Source organism: Mustelus asterias, chromosome 7 (genome assembly GCF_964213995.1).
Source record: "Mustelus asterias chromosome 7, sMusAst1.hap1.1, whole genome shotgun sequence".
Lineage (NCBI taxonomy): Eukaryota > Metazoa > Chordata > Chondrichthyes > Carcharhiniformes > Triakidae > Mustelus > Mustelus asterias.
The window spans coordinates 19,739,728-19,762,593 of record NC_135807.1 but is presented as its reverse complement, the minus strand read 5'-3'; the positions used below and the strand labels follow the sequence as shown (position 1 = coordinate 19,762,593).

Here is a 22,866-nt window from a genome sequence, read left to right as displayed (position 1 = left end):
GGGGAGGGGGCGGGAAGGCCACCTGTTGGTGTTTACTTGCCCCCCTCTCCCGTCTTTAAATCCACCAGCGAGGGAGCATAAACTCCAGCTCATTGTGCCTACGGCAGACATTCTAACACGTGCAAATAGTGATTTGCAATGTTAATTTGGGTTAAAATTTTCCTGTTTAGGAAACAACCAACCCATTTTTCTTCACATTGACACTGGGGTTGAATGGCATTAATTTTGTAAACTGCTTCATAATTGCAATTCGTTAACGCTGATACAAGGGTTGGAACTCTACCCGCCATGGAATTGGAGCGGGCGAGGTTCGTAGAGCGGAAATCTCTGCTGGTCTTGGCGGGATTTTACGATCTCGCCTGAGCGAAGTCATAAAATCCCGCCCAAGATGTCTTACAACAACCAGATTCAAAGCAGATAACAGATAACCTGGATTCAAAAGAGAAAATGCTGGAAAATCTCAGCAGGTCTGGCAGCATCTGTAAGGAGAGAAAAGAGCTGACGTTTCGAGTCCAGACGACCCTTTGTCAAAGCTTTTATCCAGTGCTTAACTCACTGCCACTTCTCTTCCAGATGCTTTTATCCAAATAACCTGGATTCCTGGGCAGGTATAATTCTTTTCAAGCTCCAATTCGCTATCTATACATCAACAAAGCGAATATTTGAGCAAAATATTAAACTGTTGGAATATCTAAATGGACAACATTTTCTTTTTAAACTTTGCCTCATTCCAACCAATCTCATCCATAAACCATGCCTGCGTGTCCACCGATAATCACATGAAAATAAACTCAAAACGTATTGGAAATATTTACTCAAAAAATCATTTCCACCTGCAAAATTGTGCAGATCAGAATAAAAGCTATTTTTGAATTAATTACGATTAGTGGAGACGGGATATTTTCCTGTCAAACTATTCTGAAATAGTCCTCCAAAATCATGAAAAGTTATTGCTGTCTAAGTAATAAACCTTCCTCACTCACAAGACAAAGGGAACTCTATATTGGAAAACGATAATTCCGTTTCAGCTATATAGGGTTAGAGAGTGGTTAGTGGTTAGACAGTGGTTAGCACTGCTGCCTCACAGTGCCAGGGACCCGGGTTCGATTCCGGCCTTGGGTCACTGTCTGTGTGGAGTTTGCACATTCTCCCCGTGTCTGCGTGGGTTTCCTCCGGGTGCTCCGGTTCCCTCCCACATCCCAAAGATGTGCGGGTTAGATGGATTGGCCGTGCTAAATTGGCCCTTAGGGTGGGATTTTACGGCCTCGTTTGTCCCAAAACCGTGAAATCCCGACCGAGGTCAGTGGACCTTTCCAGGGCCCGCCCCTCGCCCGCTCCGATTCCTGCGGCGGGCGGGGCGGTAAAATTCCGGCCTCAGTGTCTGAAGATGTGTAGGTTAGGTGGATTGGCCATGGTAAATGTGTGGGGCTACGGGGATAAGGCGGAGAGAGAGCCTGGGTAAGATGCTCTGTCAGAGAGTCAGTGCAGACTTGATGGGCCGAATGGCCTTCTTCTGCACTGTACTGATTCTAAATGGGCATCCAGCTTCATTACTTCAGAATGATCGTTTCGATGGCTGCATCAATTGCTTTAATTCCCTGTTAGTTTAATAATTTGACTGTAACATCGTCACCCTCGGTTGGGTCAGTGCCGGTGCTTTGGATCGACAAACTGGTTACTCACACTGGTGCTGCTGCTGAGGTAGAAGAGCAGGTTGTCTGGTTCAGTGGTTTTCACGTTCAGTGCCAGTGTGTTGTAATTGCTGCTTAATAAGGCTGGCTGGTAGGCACGGATACAGTCTCGATCGGCCGACACTGCCACTTTAATCTGGGAGAAGGACAAACGCAGGGTTACTTTGAAAAGCCTCCTAACTCTCAGCCACAAGGCGGGGGCGGGGGGGAATCATCTCCATCATCAACCCAACATCGACCAACTTCCCTTCAAAAGGATTCACTCCATCAGCTCTTAAATCAGTCAAAATCTCTTCACGGGATGTGGCTCCCTGCGCCATAAAAATAGTCTAGCCCTGTGTGCGAGCCGCTACTTCTACACCCACTCCGACTGAGTACTGAGTCCCATTGCTGATCGCTGTGCGCTTGCAAACCCACCCCCCCCTCCAAACGCCCATCAGGTTCCCCTCCCCAGAATTCTTTACTCACTCTGCCATCCCGGTGCCCCCACCCACTCTGCCATCCCTGTGCCCCCACCCACTCTGCCATCCCTGTGCCCCCACCCACTCATACCCTCCGCACCTCTCCCAATCCACACACTGCTTGCCGGTTCAGTGCGCTGCAACATTACAGCCTGCCCAGTGAGCCCAGCAAATCAAACTGGCTGCTAGGATCTCGAATTAAAACCTTCACCTGTCTTTTCCCCCCTTCAGGGGTTGATAGCCATCTCTTACTGAATACAGTTTAGCAGTCTTTAAATTTCTTTTTTAAAGAGCTCTAGGTGAGTAAGGCTCACGGCGCAGAATGCCAAAAGCAAACTGAGGAGGCAATTGAACAAGCAGAACTCAGGTGGTGCTATTTGAGTGTTTTAAAAACCCGGTGTGAGGGGAGACCCTGGCCTGGAGCCAGTTTGAAGGCAACCGCAAAGATTGAGTTGGAGCAGGGGGGTGGGTGCGGCTCAGCAAGAAGAAAGTACAGATAAAAGAACCCGAAGTAACATAGAAACTAGAAGCAGGAGAAGGCCATTCGGCCCTTCGAGACTGCTCCGCCATTCACTTTGTTCATGGCTGATCATCAAATTCAATATCCTGCTATCCTCTTCCTCTCATACCTCTTGATCCCTTTAGCCCCAAGAGCTATATATCATTTCTTCTTGAAATCTCACAATGTTTTGGCCTCAGCTACGTTCTGTGGGGGTGGAAGTACGGGTGGGAGTAGACCACGCGGTCCTTCGAGCCTGTTCCACCAGACAACACCCTCGGGACTGATCATTGGTCTCGACGCCAACTGCCCGCCGGATCCTCGCGGCACCCGATTCCCTGGAGGCAAGCAAATGGCCACTGGGGAACTAACAGATCCGTCCCGACTGCTCATTGACTCTGCACTTACGGAGGCAGCTTGCTTGCGAGCCTGATTAATCAACTCCTTTATCTCCGATAGGTTTCTGTTCAGGTTGTCCTCCAGCACTTTCAGTGGCTTTAACCTGTCCAGCAGATAGTTGGCCTGAATCTCCACCTCTTGCACTTTTTTCCCAGCAGCTGCGGCTGAAAGGAGCGGGGGGGAAAAGGACAGAAATTTAAATAAAGTTGGGACAGAACCTTCGACAAGCTGATGTGTGCAATTTTAGACTTGGGGCGGCCTGGTGGTACAGTGGTTAGCACTGCTGCTTCATAGTGCCAGGGACCCGGGTTTGATTCCCGTGCTTGGGTCACTGCCTGTGTGGGAGTCTGCACGTTCTCCCCGTGTCTGCGTGGGTTTCCTCCCGGTGCTCCGGTTTCCTCCCACGTTCTGACAAGACGTGCTGGTGCATTGACCCAAACAGGCGCTGGACTGTGGCGACTCGGGGAATCTCACAGTAACTTCATTGCAGTGTTAATGTAAGCCTTACTTGGTGACTAATAAATAAACTTTACTTCACTCTTTACCTTAGGTCTGGAGGTGATACATCCATTATTCCGGGGTCAAATAGTGAGGACAGTTAGAGCGACAGAAAATCAGATGGTGCGATTTTGAATTTTTTTCTTCGATTAACAGTGTGTTTTGTTTGGTGTAACGCTGTACATGTCCAGTCATGCAAAATGAGTGCATTTGTCAAAAATGACCTTTAATCAATTGTCCATTGCAAGCTTACCCGTCTTTGCCGAGTCGTTGATGAGGTCATTTGTTTCTCTGACGGTTTTATTGACCTTTCCAAAAGCGCCAGATGTGGCCAGCAGCTGTTGGCTGAACTGCTGAATTTCGACAAGAGCAGTAGCTGCTGTCAGGTTGGCCGCGATCGCACGAGCTCGGGCCTGGTGGAGTCTCGCAGCTGTACCTGCGACAAAGTAAAGTTTACTTATTATTTATCAGTCAAAGTAGGCTTACATTAACACTGCAATGAAGTTACTGTGAAATTCCCCAAGTCGCCACACTCCGGCGCCTGTTTGGGGCAATGCACCAAACCAGCACATCATAAAATGGCAACTTTCCTTCTTTTGAAAAGCACCCCGGCATAACCACACCTCCAATTTTCAAATGATCTCTGTCTTCAAGTCCCTTCCATGGCCTTGCCTCCTCCCTCTCTGACTCTGAAACCTCCTCCAGCCCTGTGGCCCTTCAAGATCCCTCCAATTCTGGCCTCTTGTCCATCCTCCATTTCCTTGGTGCCACCACTGGAGGCTCTGCCGACACCTGCCTTCGCCCAAAGAGCTGGATTTCCCTCCTTAAACCTCTCCACCTCTCCATCTTTAAGGCACTCCTTAGAACTGGAGGGATTTTCCTCCCCCTCCATGTTATGTCTCGCGGCAGCGGGAGGTGGCACGTCCCTCCCCGATGGCGAGTTCTTATGGTCCCACCGTTGGCAACAGGGTTTCCCATTGAACGCATCCCTTGCCCACCAGGAAACCCGTGGCGGGGGTGCGCCATCGGCAGGACTTTATGCCAAAACATTGAATGTATTCAAGAGGCGGCTGAATATAGCACTTGGGACGAATGGGATCAAAGGTTATGGGGAGAAAGTAGGATTAGACTATTGAGTTGGATGATTAGCCATGATCGTGATGAATGGCAGAGTAGGCACGAAGGGCCAATGCCCTCCTCCTGCTCCTATCTTTTATGTTTCTATGTCTCGCTAGCATAAACAGCAGCAAGATTTCAGCAAAGTCTTTGCTCCTTACTGGTTTGTGTCAAATTTTATTTGCTAAGGCTCCCATGAAGTGCCTTGGGGCTTTATATTCTATTAAAGGCGCTATATAAAGGCAGGTCACTACTGTCATTGTGCATTTCCAATCAGAGGACACAAAACAGAGAGGAAAATCATGCCGGGTCAAGAATCATAGAATTCGTACAGTGCAGAAGGAGGCCATTCGGCCCATCGAGTCTGCACTGACCACAATCCTACCCAGACCCTATCCCCATTACCCCATGCATTTACCCTAGCTAGTCCCCCTGACATTAAGGGGCAATTTCACATGGCCAATCAACTTAACCTGCACATCTTTGAATTGTGGGAGGAAACCGGAGCACCCGGAGGAACCCACGCAGATACGGGGAGAACGCGCAAAACTCTGCACAGAATTGAACCCGGGTCCCTGGCACTGTGAGGCAGCACTGCTAACCACTGTGCCTCCGTGCTGCGCAAGAATTTCCCCAAGTGTGTCCACCCATCTCTCATTGATGAACAGTATCCAGAAGATCAGGAAAGCGTAATGAACTCTCTTGAGGAATTTTATGAATCTACGAAGCCCGATGGTGAGACATGGGAAAACGCGTCACGGGATCGTCTCATCTCGTCGACAATTGACGTTCGTGTTTCTTTTTGGTAAATTTGAGGTATCTACATGACTTACCATTTGGCAATGCTGCCAGTATCTGTAACGGCTCACCCAGCTGTCTGCTCATGTTACGTGTGTTTTTCCGAATCTGATCAACTTTCTCCTTCAGTCCATTTAGCTGATTCACAAACCCTGAACAGTTAACAGAACCGAGAAAGGTGTTCAGACACTACACCCAGGAAAACAACCCAGAGAAAACTTCATCGAGTCAGGGTTACAATACAGAAAGAGGCCATTCAGCGTGTTATACCCATATGAACATCTGTGAGAGTAATCTAGCTCTCCTGAGGTTCCTATGATTTTGAATAATTTAGTCATATCTCCTCTCAAACTACTCATTTCGATGCAGAACAACCACAGTTTCTCCAATCTATCCATATATCTGAAGTATCGCATCCTTGGAACTATTCTTGTAAATCTTTTTTGCATCTCTAAACCAAGCTTGTCCAAAACCCGGTCTGCAGACCTCACCCCGGCCTGCAGACCTCTCCCCGGCCTGCCAGGCCTCTCCCTGGTCCACAGACCTCACCCCAGCTTGCCAGGCCTCCCCCCCCCCCGGCCTGCCAGGCCTCTCCCCAGCCCGCCAGACCTCTCCCTGGCCTGCCAGAGCTCTCCCCGGCCTGCCAGGACTCTCCCCGACCTGCCAGACCTCTCCCTGACTTGCCAGGCCTCTCCCCGGTCCCCGCCTGACCTCTCTCCAGGCCTTCCCCCAACCTGCAGGCCTCTCCCCAGCCTGTAGACTTCTCCCCAGCCTGCCAGGCACCGCCCGCCACCCCCCACCCCCACCCCCCGGGCCTGCTGACTTCTCCCCGGCCTGCCAGGCCTCTCCCCGCCTTGTCCAATCCTCCATCCGCAGCCCTCCCCTTACCACCGAATAATCCCCTTCTGAAAGGAGGATCCCAGGTGTCTACTCCTGCTGTTGTTTCTCCTTTGTCTGTATCGTGCACAAGAAACAATACTTTTTACTGTATCCCAATACATGGGATAAATCAAAATAATAAATCAAACAAATCAAATCAAGGGAGTTTACAATAATCGGATCAGGGTGGTAAAGATAAGGTTTTACCCTATTCAAGTGAAAATTAATCAATCACCTTTTATGTTATAAGTTAAGTTTAAGTTTATTTATTAGTGTCACAAGTAGGGGAGGATACTGCAATGAAGTTACTGTGAAAACCCCCTAGTCGCCACACTCGGGCGCCTGTTCGGGTACACTGAGGGAGAATTTAGCATGGCCAATACACCTAACCAGCACGTCTTTCGGACTGTGGGAGGAAACCAGAGCACCCGGAGGAAACCCACACAGACACGGGGAGAACATGCAGACCCCACACAATGACCAAAGCCGGGAATCGAACCCGGGTCCCGGACGTTGTGAGGCAGCAGTGCTAACCACTGTGCCACCGTGCTGCCAAGACTCAGCCCAAAAAGGGAACAAAAGGTAGAACATTAACGGCAGACATTTTTAAAGGCCGGGAATTCTCCCATCTCTGCACACCTGACCTGGGAGTGAACATCTGGGCCCAAGAGTTAATACCTCTCTGCCCTTACACACTGTGGAAGGTCAAGGGTTACCCACCTATCCTGTCAGGCATCAAAACTGTCCTCTGGTTTGCTGCAAAACGATTTTTAAAAACTCCTAGACTGTGCGTTTGCAATCTGTGCTTCATCAGAAAAGACAGATTTCTGCAGTAATGGTAGAATAATACAGCCCAGAAAGAAGTTATTCATCTCATTGTGCCTGTACTAGCTCTTTGTTGGAGCTATCCAATTAGTGCCACTCCCACACTCATTCCACGCAGCACATTCCTTTCATTCAATTCAATGGCTTTCACCAAGAACAAAGTGCTGAGATTAACGCTGAACGTCTCCAATGGACAAGTTACTCACCAGCAGTTTTCCTTTTCAAATCATTTGCATCGCTCAGGAGCACTGAACTGTGCTGAGCTGACTTCTTGCCGACCTCTGCGAGTGGCTTTTCAGGACCAGTGGCCTATTAAGATGGTACAAAGGCAACATTTCGAACAAGATTAATAGAACCATTACGTACGGGGCGGTAAAGTCACACAGAAAAATGACATCAAGTTGTGGCAGCCAATAACGTATTCAGACATAGACCTGGAGTGGATGCTTCCGCTGGTGGGGCATTCGAAGACAGTAGGTCACAGTCTTAGGATAGTAAATTTAATTTGAGTTGAGGAGAAACTACTTCTCCCAAAGGGTTGTGAATCTGTGGAATTTGCTACCCCAAAGTGCGGTGGATGCTGGGATAGTGAGTAAATTTAAGGAGGAGTCGGACAGATTTTGAAGCGGTAATGGGTTGAAAGGTTATGGGGAGAAGGCAGGAAAATGGGGATGAGGAGCATATCAGCCATGAGCGAATGGCGTAGCAGACTCAATGGGCTGAATGGCCTAATTCTGCTCCAAAACCTCATGAACTTATGAACAATGATAAATATTGGCATTTTGACAAGTGTATTTCTATTTATTTAAAGTGTTACTGGACTGATATAATTCCTCTTGATAATCTCTTTGATCTATTTCCACGCTCCGATTGACAGTGTGATAGGTAGTACCGGAGTTAATGATGATTGAAGGCAGCCTTGTAATAAAGTGTAGGAATGGACATTGGGGAGGACACTGCAGACATGATTGAAGAGAAAACTCGATGTGATTCTGGTCAGAGTGGAGAACGGGGGAATTGGCGGTTTGGTTTCTGTGACTGAGATCGAAGAAAACAGCAGACAAACTCGATGATCATAAGTTGTTTTTTTATCTGACCCTAAAAATGTAGATAGAAACATAAAAATATCCAGGTTTCCAAGGTAAATGGCTCCAGGTAAAACTGCAGATTTGTGCTGTATATAATTCCCACCTGAGGGCTGCTGAGTCCCAGAAAATTAACTACCCGTTTAATCCAGTAACAAAGAAGAACCACCAATGAACAAAATAGTGGCACGGTGGCACAGCGCTTAGCACTGCTGCCTCACAGCGCCAGGGACCCGGTTCGATTCCCAGCTTGGGTCACTGTCTGTGTGGAGTTTGCACGTTCTTCCCGAGTCTGCGTGGGTTTCCTCCGGGTGCTCCGGTTTTCTCCCACAGTCCAAAGATGAGCGGGTTAGGTGGATTGGCCATGCTATATTGCCCCTAAATGTCTGGGGGACTAGCAGGGTAAATTCGTGGGTTATGGGGATAAGGCCTGGGTGGGAGTGTAGTCGGTGCTGACGTGATGGGCCAAATGGCCTTCTTCTGCACTGTAGGGATTCTATGATTCTATGAAAATGCTGGAATTCCCTCCCTAACGGCATTGTGGGTCAACCCACAGCATGTGGAATGCAGCGATTCAAGAAGGCAGCTCACCACCACTTTCTCAATGGCTATTAGGGATGGGCAATAAATGCTGGCCAGCCAGCGATGCCCATGTCCCATGATTGAATTAAAAGAAAATGCAAAGTTCAGCAAAATGGAAAAGCAATTTTATTGGCCAAAGGCAATTTACAATGAATCGGAGAGGTGGGGAGTTAACAATGACTCATCCATTGCAAAAATGAACAGAAAAGACTTGTGTTTATATAATACAACCACTGGTCGTCTGAAAGTGCTTTACAACCAATGGGGCATTTTTTGAAGTGTAGTCACTGTTGTAATGTAGGAAAGACAGCAGCTACATGTGTACACAACAAACACCCATTCACAGCAATGTGATTAAAAACCAGCCAAGCTCATTTTCTGATGTTGAGTGAGGGGTAAACATTGGCCAGGGCACTCCCTTTCTCCTATTCAACATTTTTAAAAAATTCATTCACGGGTCATGGGCGTCGCTGGCTGGCCAACATTTATTGCCCATCCCTAGTTGCCTGAGGGCAGTTTGGAGTCAATGAATTACTGTGGGTCTGGAGTCACATGTAGGCCATACCGGGTAAGGATGGCAGATTTCCTTCCCTGGAGGACATCAGTGAACTAGGTGGGTTTTTCCGACAATCGGCAATGGTTTCATGGTCATCATTAGATTCTTAATTCCAGATATTTTTTATTGAATTCAATTTCTACCAGTTGCCTTGGCGGGATTCGAACCTGGGTCCCCAAAACATTAGCTGAGTTTCTGGTTCAATAGCCTAGCGATAATACCACCAGGCCACCACCTTTCCTGTAAATAGCCCCGCGGGACCTTACGGGTCCACATCAGAAAGCAGACAGGGCCTCAACATAGCATCCGACCCCAGGGACAGCGTCGCCAACAGTGCAGCACTCCTTCGGTACTGCACTGAAGAGTTTGCCCGAGAATTTGATACTCAGATTTCTACAGTGGGACTTGAACCCACAATCTTGGGCGGAGTTTTACGACGCCTCCCGCTGGTGAGATTTTCCAGTCCCGCCGAAGACAATGGAGTTTTGAATGGCTCACTGCATTTTCCAGCCCACGCTGCGATGGGGCTGTAAAATTCCACCCTGTGTGACCAGGAAGTGAGGGTTTGAGCCTCTGAATTGTGGCTGACACTGTAAGCTTTGCCGCTGTTTTTTGTAACAAAACCATGGACATTTTCTTTGCGTCGTACCAATCCACTACAAATAGGAAACAACTTTTAAGAGGGGGTCTTTGAGCAGTGTGGCAGATTACAGACCATGGTTTAACCATTTCCAATTAGAACATACTCACCAACTTTAATGCAACATCAGCTTTATTCCTGGCTTCCAATGCAGTGCTCGCAGCTTCTTCGACCAGTGCTTTGATGCTGGAGTGTGTGCTGACAGCCACTGTGACATTCAGGGACATGGTTCTCACAGCTGAGAGGGCACTAACAACAGGAAAGGGTTCATTGTCATGGCTCACAGAGAATTACATGGCTGCGCTGTTGCAATATCTCTACGGTAAATGGCATTCCTCTCCAGGTTTGTTAACTTTTACCTCTGACCCTCTGACAGTGTAGCACACCCTCAGTACTGACCCTCTGACAGTATAGTGCGCCCTCAGTTCTGGCCCTCTGACAGTGTAGCACTCCCTCAGTTCTGGCCCTCTGACAGTGTAGCACTCCCTCATTACTGGCCCTCTGACAGTGCAGCACACCCTCAGTACTGACCCTCTGACAGTGTAGCACTCCCTCAGTTCTGGCCCTCTGACAGTGCAGCACACCCTCCGTACTGACCCTCTGACAGTGCAGCACACCCTCCGTACTGACCCTCTGACAGTGCAGCACACCCTCAGTACTGACCCTCCGACAGTGTAGCACACCCTCAGTACTGACCCTCTGACAGTGTAGCACACCCTCAGTTCTGGCCCTCTGACAGTGTAGCACTCCCTTAGTACTGACCCTCTGACAGTGTAGCACTCCCTCAGTACTGACCCTCTGACAGTGTAGCACTCCCTCAGTTCTGGCCCTCTGACAGTGTAGCACTCCCTCAGTTCTGGCCCTCTGACAGTATAGCACTCCCTTAGTACTGACCCTCTGACAGTGTAGCACTCCCTCAATACTGCACTGAAGCGTCAGTCTTTATTTTTGTGATCAAGACCTGGAGTGGGACTTGAACCAAACCCTTGCGACTCCCAGAGATGCCAGTGGTACCAATTGCATCACAGCTGAAATGTGCATGTAGCCAACCCAATCTTGTTGCCTTGACAACAATACTAACATGGAATGGTATACAGCTAGTCCCACTAGTTGGGGTTCAGTTGTTGCAGAGGGCACACAGTGACATAGACTGACCTGGTTAGCAGCTTAGCGAGCTTCCTCAGCTCCTCAGCATGGTCCTCTGCCCTGTAGACAAGACTGAGCACGCTCTTCCGTGTCATCTCCATGACAAGTTTGTCAAGGTGCATCCTCATCTTAGCATTCCACAAATCCAGCTGGTCACTGTGCTCTTCCAGTAACTGTAGGCATAGATCCAGAGCAACACTTTCTCAAAGCATTGAAAACATACACTGAACTGCAATAATTCACTTCCACCACAGACCTGAACAAACCACGAGACGCAACTCAATCCTATTTCACAACAGAGATCCTTGCTGACTCTCTGGACGGCTTTGTGGATACATTCAGTACTAACAGCTTGGTGGCATAGATCAAAGAAGTACGACATGGATCAACCTCAAATCTGCGCAATAAACATCTCTCAACAGCTACGACAGTGGAACTAAACCTGGGGGATCACTGTCTTGATGTGGAAATGCCGGCGTTGGACTGGGGTAAACACAGTAAGAAGTCTAACAACACCAGGTTAAAGTCCAACAGGTTTATTTGGTAGCAAATGCCACTAGATCACTGTCTTAGCAGTCTTACTGAGAAGACCACATTCGTGGATATCGGATGGGATGAGATTGCATTCAGCTGCGATCTCAATCACCCCACCGACACTCACTATCCCACCGACACTCACTATCCCACCGACACTCACTATCCCACCGACACTCACTATCCCACCGACACTCACTATCCCACCGACACTCACTATCCCACCGACACTCACTATCCCACCGACAATCACTCTCCCAGTCACGCTCACTCTCCCAGTCACACTCACTCTCCCAGTCACACCCACTATCCCAGTCACACTCATATCCCAGTCACACTCACTCTCCCAGTCACACTCACTCCCAGTCACACCCACTATCCCAGTCACACTCACTCTCCCAGTCACACTCACTCCCAGTCACACTCACTATCCCAGTCACACTCACTCTCCCAGTCACACTCACTCTCCCAGTCACACCCACTATCCCAGTCACACTCACTCTCACAGTCACACTCACTATCCCAGTCACACTCACTCTCCCAGTCACACCCACTATCCCAGTCACACTCACTATCCCAGTCACACTCACTCTCCCAGTCACACCCACTATCCCAGTCACACTCACTCTCCCAGTCACACTCACTCTCCCAGTCACACTCACTCCCAGTCACACTCACTCCCAGTCACACCCACTATCCCAGTCACACTCACTATCCAAGGCACACTCACTCTCCCAGTCACACTCACTCCCAGTCACACCCACTCTCCCAGTCACACTCACTATCCCAGTCACACTCACTCTCCCAGTCACACTCACTCCCAGTCACACCCACTATCCCAGTCACACTCACTATCCCAGTCACACTCACTCTCCCAGTCACACCCACTATCCCAGTCACACTCACTCTCCCAGTCACACTCACTCCCAGTCACACCCACTATCCCAGTCACACTCACTGTCCCAGTCACACTCACTCTCCCAGTCACACTCACTATCCCAGTCACACCCACTCTCCCAGTCACACTCACTCTCCCAGTCACACTCACTCCCAGTCACACTCACTCTCCCAGTCACACTCACTCTCCCAGTCACACTCACTGTCCCAGTCACACTCACTCTCCCAGTCACACTCACTATCCCAGTCACACTCACTCTCCCAGTCACACTCACTCTCCCAGTCACACTTATTCTCCCAGTCACACTCACTCCCAGTCACACTCACTCTCCCAGTCACACTTATTCTCCCAGTCACACTCACTATCCCAGTCACACTCACTCTCCCAGTCACACTCATTCTCCCAGTCACACTCACTATCCCACCGACACTCACGCTCCCATTCACACTCACTCCCCCAGTCACGCTCACTCTCCCAGTCACACTCACGCTCCCAGTCACACTCACTCTCCCAGTCACACTCACTATCCCAGTCACACTCACTCTCCCAGTCACACTAACTCTCCCAGTCACACTCACTCTCCCAGTCACACTCACTCTCCCAGTCACACTCACTCTCCCAGTCACACTCACGCTCCCAGTCACACTCACTCTCCCAGTCACACCCACTATCCCAGTCACACTCACTATCCCAGTCACACTCACTATCCCAGTCACACTCACTCTCCCAGTCACACTAACTCTCCCAGTCACACTCACTCCCAGTCACACCCACTATCCCAGTCACACTCACTCTCCCAGTCACACTCACTCCCAGTCACACCCACTATCCCAGTCACACTCACTCTCCCAGTCACACTCACTCTCCCAGTCACACTCACTCCCAGTCACACTCACTCCCAGTCACACCCACTATCCCAGTCACACTCACTATCCCAGTCACACTCACTCTCCCAGTCACACTCACTCCCAGTCACACCCACTATCCCAGTCACACTCACTCTCCCAGTCACACTCACTCCCAGTCACACTCACTATCCCAGTCACACTCACTCTCCCAGTCACACTCACTCTCCCAGTCACACCCACTATCCCAGTCACACTCACTCTCACAGTCACACTCACTATCCCAGTCACACTCACTCTCCCAGTCACACCCACTATCCCAGTCACACTCACTATCCCAGTCACACTCACTCTCCCAGTCACACCCACTATCCCAGTCACACTCACTCTCCCAGTCACACTCACTCTCCCAGTCACACTCACTCCCAGTCACACTCACTCCCAGTCACACCCACTATCCCAGTCACACTCACTATCCAAGGCACACTCACTCTCCCAGTCACACTCACTCCCAGTCACACCCACTCTCCCAGTCACACTCACTATCCCAGTCACACTCACTCTCCCAGTCACACTCACTCCCAGTCACACCCACTATCCCAGTCACACTCACTATCCCAGTCACACTCACTCTCCCAGTCACACCCACTATCCCAGTCACACTCACTCTCCCAGTCACACTCACTCCCAGTCACACTCACTCTCCCAGTCACACTCACTCCCAGTCACACCCACTATCCCAGTCACACTCACTATCCCAGTCACACTCACTCTCCCAGTCACACCCACTCTCCCAGTCACACTCACTCCCAGTCACACCCACTATCCCAGTCACACCCACTATCCCAGTCACACTCACTCTCCCAGTCACACTCACTCCCAGTCACACCCACTATCCCAGTCACACTCACTATCCCAGTCACACCCACTCTCCCAGTCACACTCACTCTCCCAGTCACACTCACTATCCCAGTCACACTCACTATCCCAGTCACACTCACGCTCCCAGTCACACTCACTCTCCCAGTCACACTCACTCTCCCAGTCACACTCACTATCCCAGTCACACTCACTCCCAGTCACACTCACTGTCCCAGTCACACTCACTCTCCCAGTCACACTCACTATCCCAGTCACACTCACTCTCCCAGTCACACTCACTCTCCCAGTCACACTTATTCTCCCAGTCACACTCACTCCCAGTCACACTCACTCTCCCAGTCACACTTATTCTCCCAGTCACACTCACTATCCCAGTCACACTCACTCTCCCAGTCACACTCATTCTCCCAGTCACACTCACTATCCCACCGACACTCACGCTCCCATTCACACTCACTCCCCCAGTCACGCTCACTCTCCCAGTCACACTCACGCTCCCAGTCACACTCACTCTCCCAGTCACACTCACTATCCCAGTCACACTCACTCTCCCAGTCACACTCACTCTCCCAGTCACACTCACTCTCCCAGTCACACTCACTCTCCCAGTCACACTCACTCTCCCAGTCACACTCACGCTCCCAGTCACACTCACTCTCCCAGTCACACCCACTATCCCAGTCACACTCACTATCCCAGTCACACTCACTATCCCAGTCACACTCACTCTCCCAGTCACACTAACTCTCCCAGTCACACTCACTCCCAGTCACACCCACTATCCCAGTCACACTCACTCTCCCAGTCACACTCACTCCCAGTCACACCCACTATCCCAGTCACACTCACTCTCCCAGTCACACTCACTCTCCCAGTCACACTCACTCCCAGTCACACTCACTCCCAGTCACACCCACTATCCCAGTCACACTCACTATCCCAGTCACACTCACTCTCCCAGTCACACTCACTCCCAGTCACACTCACTCCCAGTCACACCCACTATCCCAGTCACACTCACTATCCCAGTCACACTCACTATCCCAGTCACACTCACTCTCCCAGTCACACTCACTCCCAGTCACACCCACTCTCCCAGTCACACTCACTATCCCAGTCACACTCACTCTCCCAGTCACACTCACTCCCAGTCACACCCACTATCCCAGTCACACTCACTATCCCAGTCACACTCACTCTCCCAGTCACACTCACTCTCCCAGTCACACTCACTCCCAGTCACACCCACTCTCCCAGTCACACTCACTCTCCCAGTCACACTCACTCCCAGTCACACCCACTATCCCAGTCACACTCACTATCCCAGTCACACTCACTCTCCCAGTCACACCCACTATCCCAGTCACACTCACTCTCCCAGTCACACTCACTCCCAGTCACACCCACTATCCCAGTCACACTCACTCTCCCAGTCACACTCACTCTCCCAGTCACACTCACTCCCAGTCACACCCACTATCCCAGTCACACCCACTATCCCAGTCACACTCACTATCCCAGTCACACTCACTCTCCCAGTCACACTCACTCTCCCAGTCACACTCACTCCCAGTCACACTCACTCCCAGTCACACCCACTATCCCAGTCACACTCACTATCCCAGTCACACTCACTATCCCAGTCACACTCACTCTCCCAGTCACACTCACTCCCAGTCACACCCACTATCCCAGTCACACCCACTATCCCAGTCACACTCACTCTCCCAGTCACACTCACTCCCAGTCACACTCACTCCCAGTCACACCCACTATCCCAGTCACACTCACTCCCAGTCACACTCACTCTCCCAGTCACACTCACTCCCAGTCACACCCACTCTCCCAGTCACACTCACTATCCCAGTCACACTCACTCTCCCAGTCACACTCACTCCCAGTCACACCCACTCTCCCAGTCACACTCACTCTCCCAGTCACACTCACTCCCAGTCACACTCACTATCCCAGTCACACTCACTCTCCCAGTCACACTCACTCCCAGTCACACCCACTCTCCCAGTCACACTCACTCTCCCAGTCACACTCACTGTCCCAGTCACACTCACTCCCAGTCACGCTCACTCCCAGTCACACCCACTATCCCAGTCACACCCACTCTCCCAGTCACACCCACTCTCCCAGTCACACTCACTCTCCCAGTCACACTCACTCTCCCAGTCACACTCACTCTCCCAGTCACACTCACTCCCAGTCACACTCACTCCCAGTCACACCCACTATCCCAGTCACACTCACTATCCCAGTCACACTCACTATCCCAGTCACACTCACTCCCAGTCACACTCACTCCCAGTCACACTCACTGTCCCAGTCACACTCACTCTCCCAGTCACACTCACTATCCCAGTCACACTCACTCTCCCAGTCACACTCACTCTCCCAGTCACACTTATTCTCCCAGTCACACTCACTCCCAGTCACACTCACTCTCCCAGTCACACTTATTCTCCCAGTCACACTCACTATCCCAGTCACACTCACTCTCCCAGTCACACTCATTCTCCCAGTCACACTCACTATCCCACCGACACTCACGCTCCCATTCACACTCACTCCCCCAGTCACGCTCACTCTCCCAGTCACACTCACGCTCCCAGTCACACTCACTCTCCCAGTCACACTCACTATCCCAGTCACACTCACTCTCCCAGTCACACTAACTCTCCCAGTCACACTCACTCTCCCAGTCACACTCACTCTCCCAGTCACACTCACTCTCCCAGTCACACTCACGCTCCCAGTCACACTCACTCTCCCAGTCACACCCACTATCCCAGTCACACTCACTATCCCAGTCACACTCACTATCCCAGTCACACTCACTCTCCCAGTCACACTAACTCTCCCAGTCACACTCACTCCCAGTCACACCCACTATCCCAGTCACACTCACTCTCCCAGTCACACTCACTCCCAGTCACACCCACTATCCCAGTCACACTCACTCTCCCAGTCACACTCACTCTCCCAGTCACACTCACTCCCAGTCACACTCACTCCCAGTCACACCCACTATCCCAGTCACACTCACTATCCCAGTCACACTCACTCTCCCAGTCACACTCACTCCCAGTCACACTCACTCCCAGTCACACCCACTATCCCAGTCACACTCACTATCCCAGTCACACTCACTATCCCAGTCACACTCACTCTCCCAGTCACACTCACTCCCAGTCACACCCACTCTCCCAGTCACACTCACTATCCCAGTCACACTCACTCTCCCAGTCACACTCACTCCCAGTCACACCCACTATCCCAGTCACACTCACTATCCCAGTCACACTCACTCTCCCAGTCACACTCACTCTCCCAGTCACACTCACTCCCAGTCACACCCACTCTCCCAGTCACACTCACTCTCCCAGTCACACTCACTCCCAGTCACACCCACTATCCCAGTCACACTCACTATCCCAGTCACACTCACTCTCCCAGTCACACCCACTATCCCAGTCACACTCACTCTCCCAGTCACACTCACTCCCAGTCACACCCACTATCCCAGTCACACTCACTCTCCCAGTCACACTCACTCTCCCAGTCACACTCACTCCCAGTCACACCCACTATCCCAGTCACACCCACTATCCCAGTCACACTCACTATCCCAGTCACACTCACTCTCCCAGTCACACTCACTCTCCCAGTCACACTCACTCCCAGTCACACTCACTCCCAGTCACACCCACTATCCCAGTCACACTCACTATCCCAGTCACACTCACTATCCCAGTCACACTCACTCTCCCAGTCACACTCACTCCCAGTCACACCCACTATCCCAGTCACACCCACTATCCCAGTCACACTCACTCTCCCAGTCACACTCACTCCCAGTCACACTCACTCCCAGTCACACCCACTATCCCAGTCACACTCACTCCCAGTCACACTCACTCTCCCAGTCACACTCACTCCCAGTCACACCCACTCTCCCAGTCACACTCACTATCCCAGTCACACTCACTCTCCCAGTCACACTCACTCCCAGTCACACCCACTCTCCCAGTCACACTCACTCTCCCAGTCACACTCACTCCCAGTCACACTCACTATCCCAGTCACACTCACTCTCCCAGTCACACTCACTCCCAGTCACACCCACTCTCCCAGTCACACTCACTATCCCAGTCACACTCACTCTCCCAGTCACACTCACTCCCAGTCACACCCACTCTCCCAGTCACACTCACTGTCCCAGTCACACTCACTCCCAGTCACGCTCACTCCCAGTCACACTCACTCTCCCAGTCACACTCACTCCCAGTCACACCCACTCTCCCAGTCACACTCACTATCCCAGTCACACTCACTCTCCCAGTCACACTCACTCCCAGTCACACCCACTCTCCCAGTCACACTCACTCTCCCAGTCACACTCACTCCCAGTCACACTCACTATCCCAGTCACACTCACTCTCCCAGTCACACTCACTCCCAGTCACACCCACTCTCCCAGTCACACTCACTATCCCAGTCACACTCACTCTCCCAGTCACACTCACTCCCAGTCACACCCACTCTCCCAGTCACACTCACTATCCCAGTCACACTCACTCTCCCAGTCACACTCACTCCCAGTCACACCCACTCTCCCAGTCACACCCACTCTCCCAGTCACACTCACTATCCCAGTCACACTCACTCTCCCAGTCACACTCACTCCCAGTCACACTCACTATCCCAGTCACACTCACTCTCCCAGTCACACTCACTCCCAGTCACACCCACTCTCCCAGTCACACTCACTATCCCAGTCACACTCACTCTCCCAGTCACACTCACTCCCAGTCACACCCACTCTCCCAGTCACACTCACTCTCCCAGTCACACTCACTCTCCCAGTCACACTCACTCTCCCAGTCACACTCACTCCCAGTCACACTCACTCCCAGTCACACCCACTATCCCAGTCACACTCACTATCCCAGTCACACTCACTATCCCAGTCACACTCACTCCCAGTCACACTCACTCCCAGTCACACCCACTATCCCAGTCACACTCACTCTCCCAGTCACACTCACTCTCCCAGTCACACTCACTGTCCCAGTCACACTCACTCCCAGTCACGCTCACTCCCAGTCACACCCACTATCCCAGTCACACCCACTCTCCCAGTCACACTCACTCTCCCAGTCACACTCACTCTCCCAATCACACCCACTATCCCAGTCACACCCACTCTCCCAGTCACACTCACTCTCCCAGTCACACTCACTCCCAGTCACACTCACTCTCCCAGTCACACTCACTCCCAGTCACACTCACTCTCCCAGTCACACTTATTCTCCCAGTCACACTCACTATCCCAGTCACACTCACTCTCCCAGTCACACTCATTCTCCCAGTCACACTCACTATCCCACCGACACTCACGCTCCCATTCACACTCACTCCCCCAGTCACGCTCACTCTCCCAGTCACACTCACGCTCCCAGTCACACTCACTCTCCCAGTCACACTCACTATCCCTGTCACACTCACTCTCCCAGTCACACTAACTCTCCCAGTCACACTCACTCTCCCAGTCACACTAACTCTCCCAGTCACACTAACTCTCCCAGTCACACTAACTCTCCCAGTCACACTCACTATCCCAGTCACACTCACTCTAACAGTCACACTCACTCTCCTAGTCACACTCACTCTCCCAGTCACACTTATTCTCCCAGTCACACTCACTAACCCAGTCACACTCACTCTCCCAGTCACACTAACTCTCCCAGTCACACTAACTCTCCCAGTCACACTCACTATCCCAGTCACACTCACTCTCCCAGTCACACTCACTCTCCCAGTCACACTCACGCTCCCAGTCACACTCACTCTCCCAGTCACACCCACTATCCCAGTCACACTCACTATCCCAGTCACACTCACTATCCCAGTCACACTCACTCTCCCAGTCACACTAACTCTCCCAGTCACACTCACTCCCAGTCACACCCACTATCCCAGTCACACTCACTCTCCCAGTCACACTCACTCCCAGTCACACCCACTATCCCAGTCACACTCACTCTCCCAGTCACACTCACTCTCCCAGTCACACTCACTCCCAGTCACACTCACTCCCAGTCACACCCACTATCCCAGTCACACTCACTATCCCAGTCACACTCACTCTCCCAGTCACACTCACTCCCAGTCACACTCACTCCCAGTCACACCCACTATCCCAGTCACACTCACTATCCCAGTCACACTCACTATCCCAGTCACACTCACTCTCCCAGTCACACTCACTCCCAGTCACACCCACTCTCCCAGTCACACTCACTATCCCAGTCACACTCACTCTCCCAGTCACACTCACTCCCAGTCACACCCACTATCCCAGTCACACTCACTATCCCAGTCACACTCACTCTCCCAGTCACACTCACTCTCCCAGTCACACTCACTCCCAGTCACACCCACTCTCCCAGTCACACTCACTCTCCCAGTCACACTCACTCCCAGTCACACCCACTATCCCAGTCACACTCACTATCCCAGTCACACTCACTCTCCCAGTCACACCCACTATCCCAGTCACACTCACTCTCCCAGTCACACTCACTCCCAGTCACACCCACTATCCCAGTCACACTCACTCTCCCAGTCACACTCACTCTCCCAGTCACACTCACTCCCAGTCACACCCACTATCCCAGTCACACCCACTATCCCAGTCACACTCACTATCCCAGTCACACTCACTCTCCCAGTCACACTCACTCTCCCAGTCACACTCACTCCCAGTCACACTCACTCCCAGTCACACCCACTATCCCAGTCACACTCACTATCCCAGTCACACTCACTATCCCAGTCACACTCACTCTCCCAGTCACACTCACTCCCAGTCACACCCACTATCCCAGTCACACCCACTATCCCAGTCACACTCACTCTCCCAGTCACACTCACTCCCAGTCACACTCACTCCCAGTCACACTCACTCTCCCAGTCACACTCACTCCCAGTCACACCCACTCTCCCAGTCACACTCACTATCCCAGTCACACTCACTCTCCCAGTCACACTCACTCCCAGTCACACCCACTCTCCCAGTCACACTCACTCTCCCAGTCACACTCACTCCCAGTCACACTCACTATCCCAGTCACACTCACTCTCCCAGTCACACTCACTCCCAGTCACACTCACTATCCCAGTCACACTCACTCTCCCAGTCACACTCACTCCCAGTCACACTCACTGTCCCAGTCACACTCACTCCCAGTCACACCCACTCTCCCAGTCACACTCACTCTCCCAGTCACACTCACTCCCAGTCACACCCACTATCCCAGTCACACTCACTCTCCCAGTCACACTCACTCCCAGTCACACCCACTATCCCAGTCACACTCACTCCCAGTCACACCCACTCTCCCAGTCACACTCACTCCCAGTCACACTCACTATCCCAGTCACACTCACTCTCCCAGTCACACTCACTCCCAGTCACACCCACTCTCCCAGTCACACTCACTGTCCCAGTCACACTCACTCCCAGTCACACCCACTATCCCAGTCACACTCACTCCCAGTCACACCCACTCTCCCAGTCACACTCACTCTCCCAGTCACACTCACTCCCAGTCACACTCACTATCCCAGTCACACTCACTGTCCCAGTCACACTCACTCCCAGTCACACTCACTCCCAGTCACACCCACTATCCCAGTCACACTCACTCTCCCAGTCACACTCACTCTCCCAGTCACACTCACTCCCAGTCACGCTCACTCCCAGTCACACCCACTATCCCAGTCACACTCACTATCCCAGTCACACTCACTCTCCCAGTCACACTCACTCCCAGTCACACCCACTATCCCAGTCACACTCACTCTCCCAGTCACACTCACTCCCAGTCACACTCACTCCCAGTCACACTCACTCTCCCAGTCACACTCACTCCCAGTCACACCCACTCTCCCAGTCACACTCACTCTCCCAGTCACACTCACTCCCAGTCACACTCACTATCCCAGTCACACTCACTCTCCCAGTCACACTCACTCCCAGTCACACCCACTCTCCCAGTCACACTCACTCTCCCAGTCACACTCACTCCCAGTCACACTCACTATCCCAGTCACACTCACTCTCCCAGTCACACTCACTCTCCCAGTCACACTCACTCTCCCAGTCACACTCACTCTCCCAGTCACACTCACTCTCCCAGTCACACTCACTCTCCCAGTCACACTCACTCCCAGTCACACTCACTCCCAGTCACGCTCACTCCCAGTCACACCCACTATCCCAGTCACACTCACTATCCCAGTCACACTCACTCTCCCAGTCACACTCACTCTCCCAATCACACCCACTATCCCAGTCACACCCACTATCCCAGTCACACTCACTCTCCCAGTCACACTCACTCCCAGTCACACTCACTCTCCCAGTCACACTCACTCCCAGTCACACTCACTCTCCCAGTCACACTTATTCTCCCAGTCACACTCACTATCCCAGTCACACTCACTCTCCCAGTCACA

At 51.6% G+C, this 22,866-nt stretch overlaps 1 protein-coding gene across 1 annotated transcript in view; it reads right to left on the bottom strand.

Annotated features, from left to right (window-relative positions):
* lama1 (laminin, alpha 1) overlaps positions 1 to 22,866 on the bottom strand; it is a 288,354-nt gene that overhangs the window by 56,798 nt on the left and 208,690 nt on the right. The window contains exons 41-47 of the mRNA XM_078216990.1: positions 11,185 to 11,348; positions 10,140 to 10,278; positions 7,373 to 7,475; positions 5,498 to 5,614; positions 3,802 to 3,984; positions 3,060 to 3,214; positions 1,684 to 1,827 (exon numbers count right to left, since the gene is read on the bottom strand). Coding sequence (XP_078073116.1) covers positions 1,684 to 1,827; positions 3,060 to 3,214; positions 3,802 to 3,984; positions 5,498 to 5,614; positions 7,373 to 7,475; positions 10,140 to 10,278; positions 11,185 to 11,348 — 1,005 coding nt within the window. The remainder of the gene's footprint in view (positions 1 to 1,683; positions 1,828 to 3,059; positions 3,215 to 3,801; positions 3,985 to 5,497; positions 5,615 to 7,372; positions 7,476 to 10,139; positions 10,279 to 11,184; positions 11,349 to 22,866) is intronic.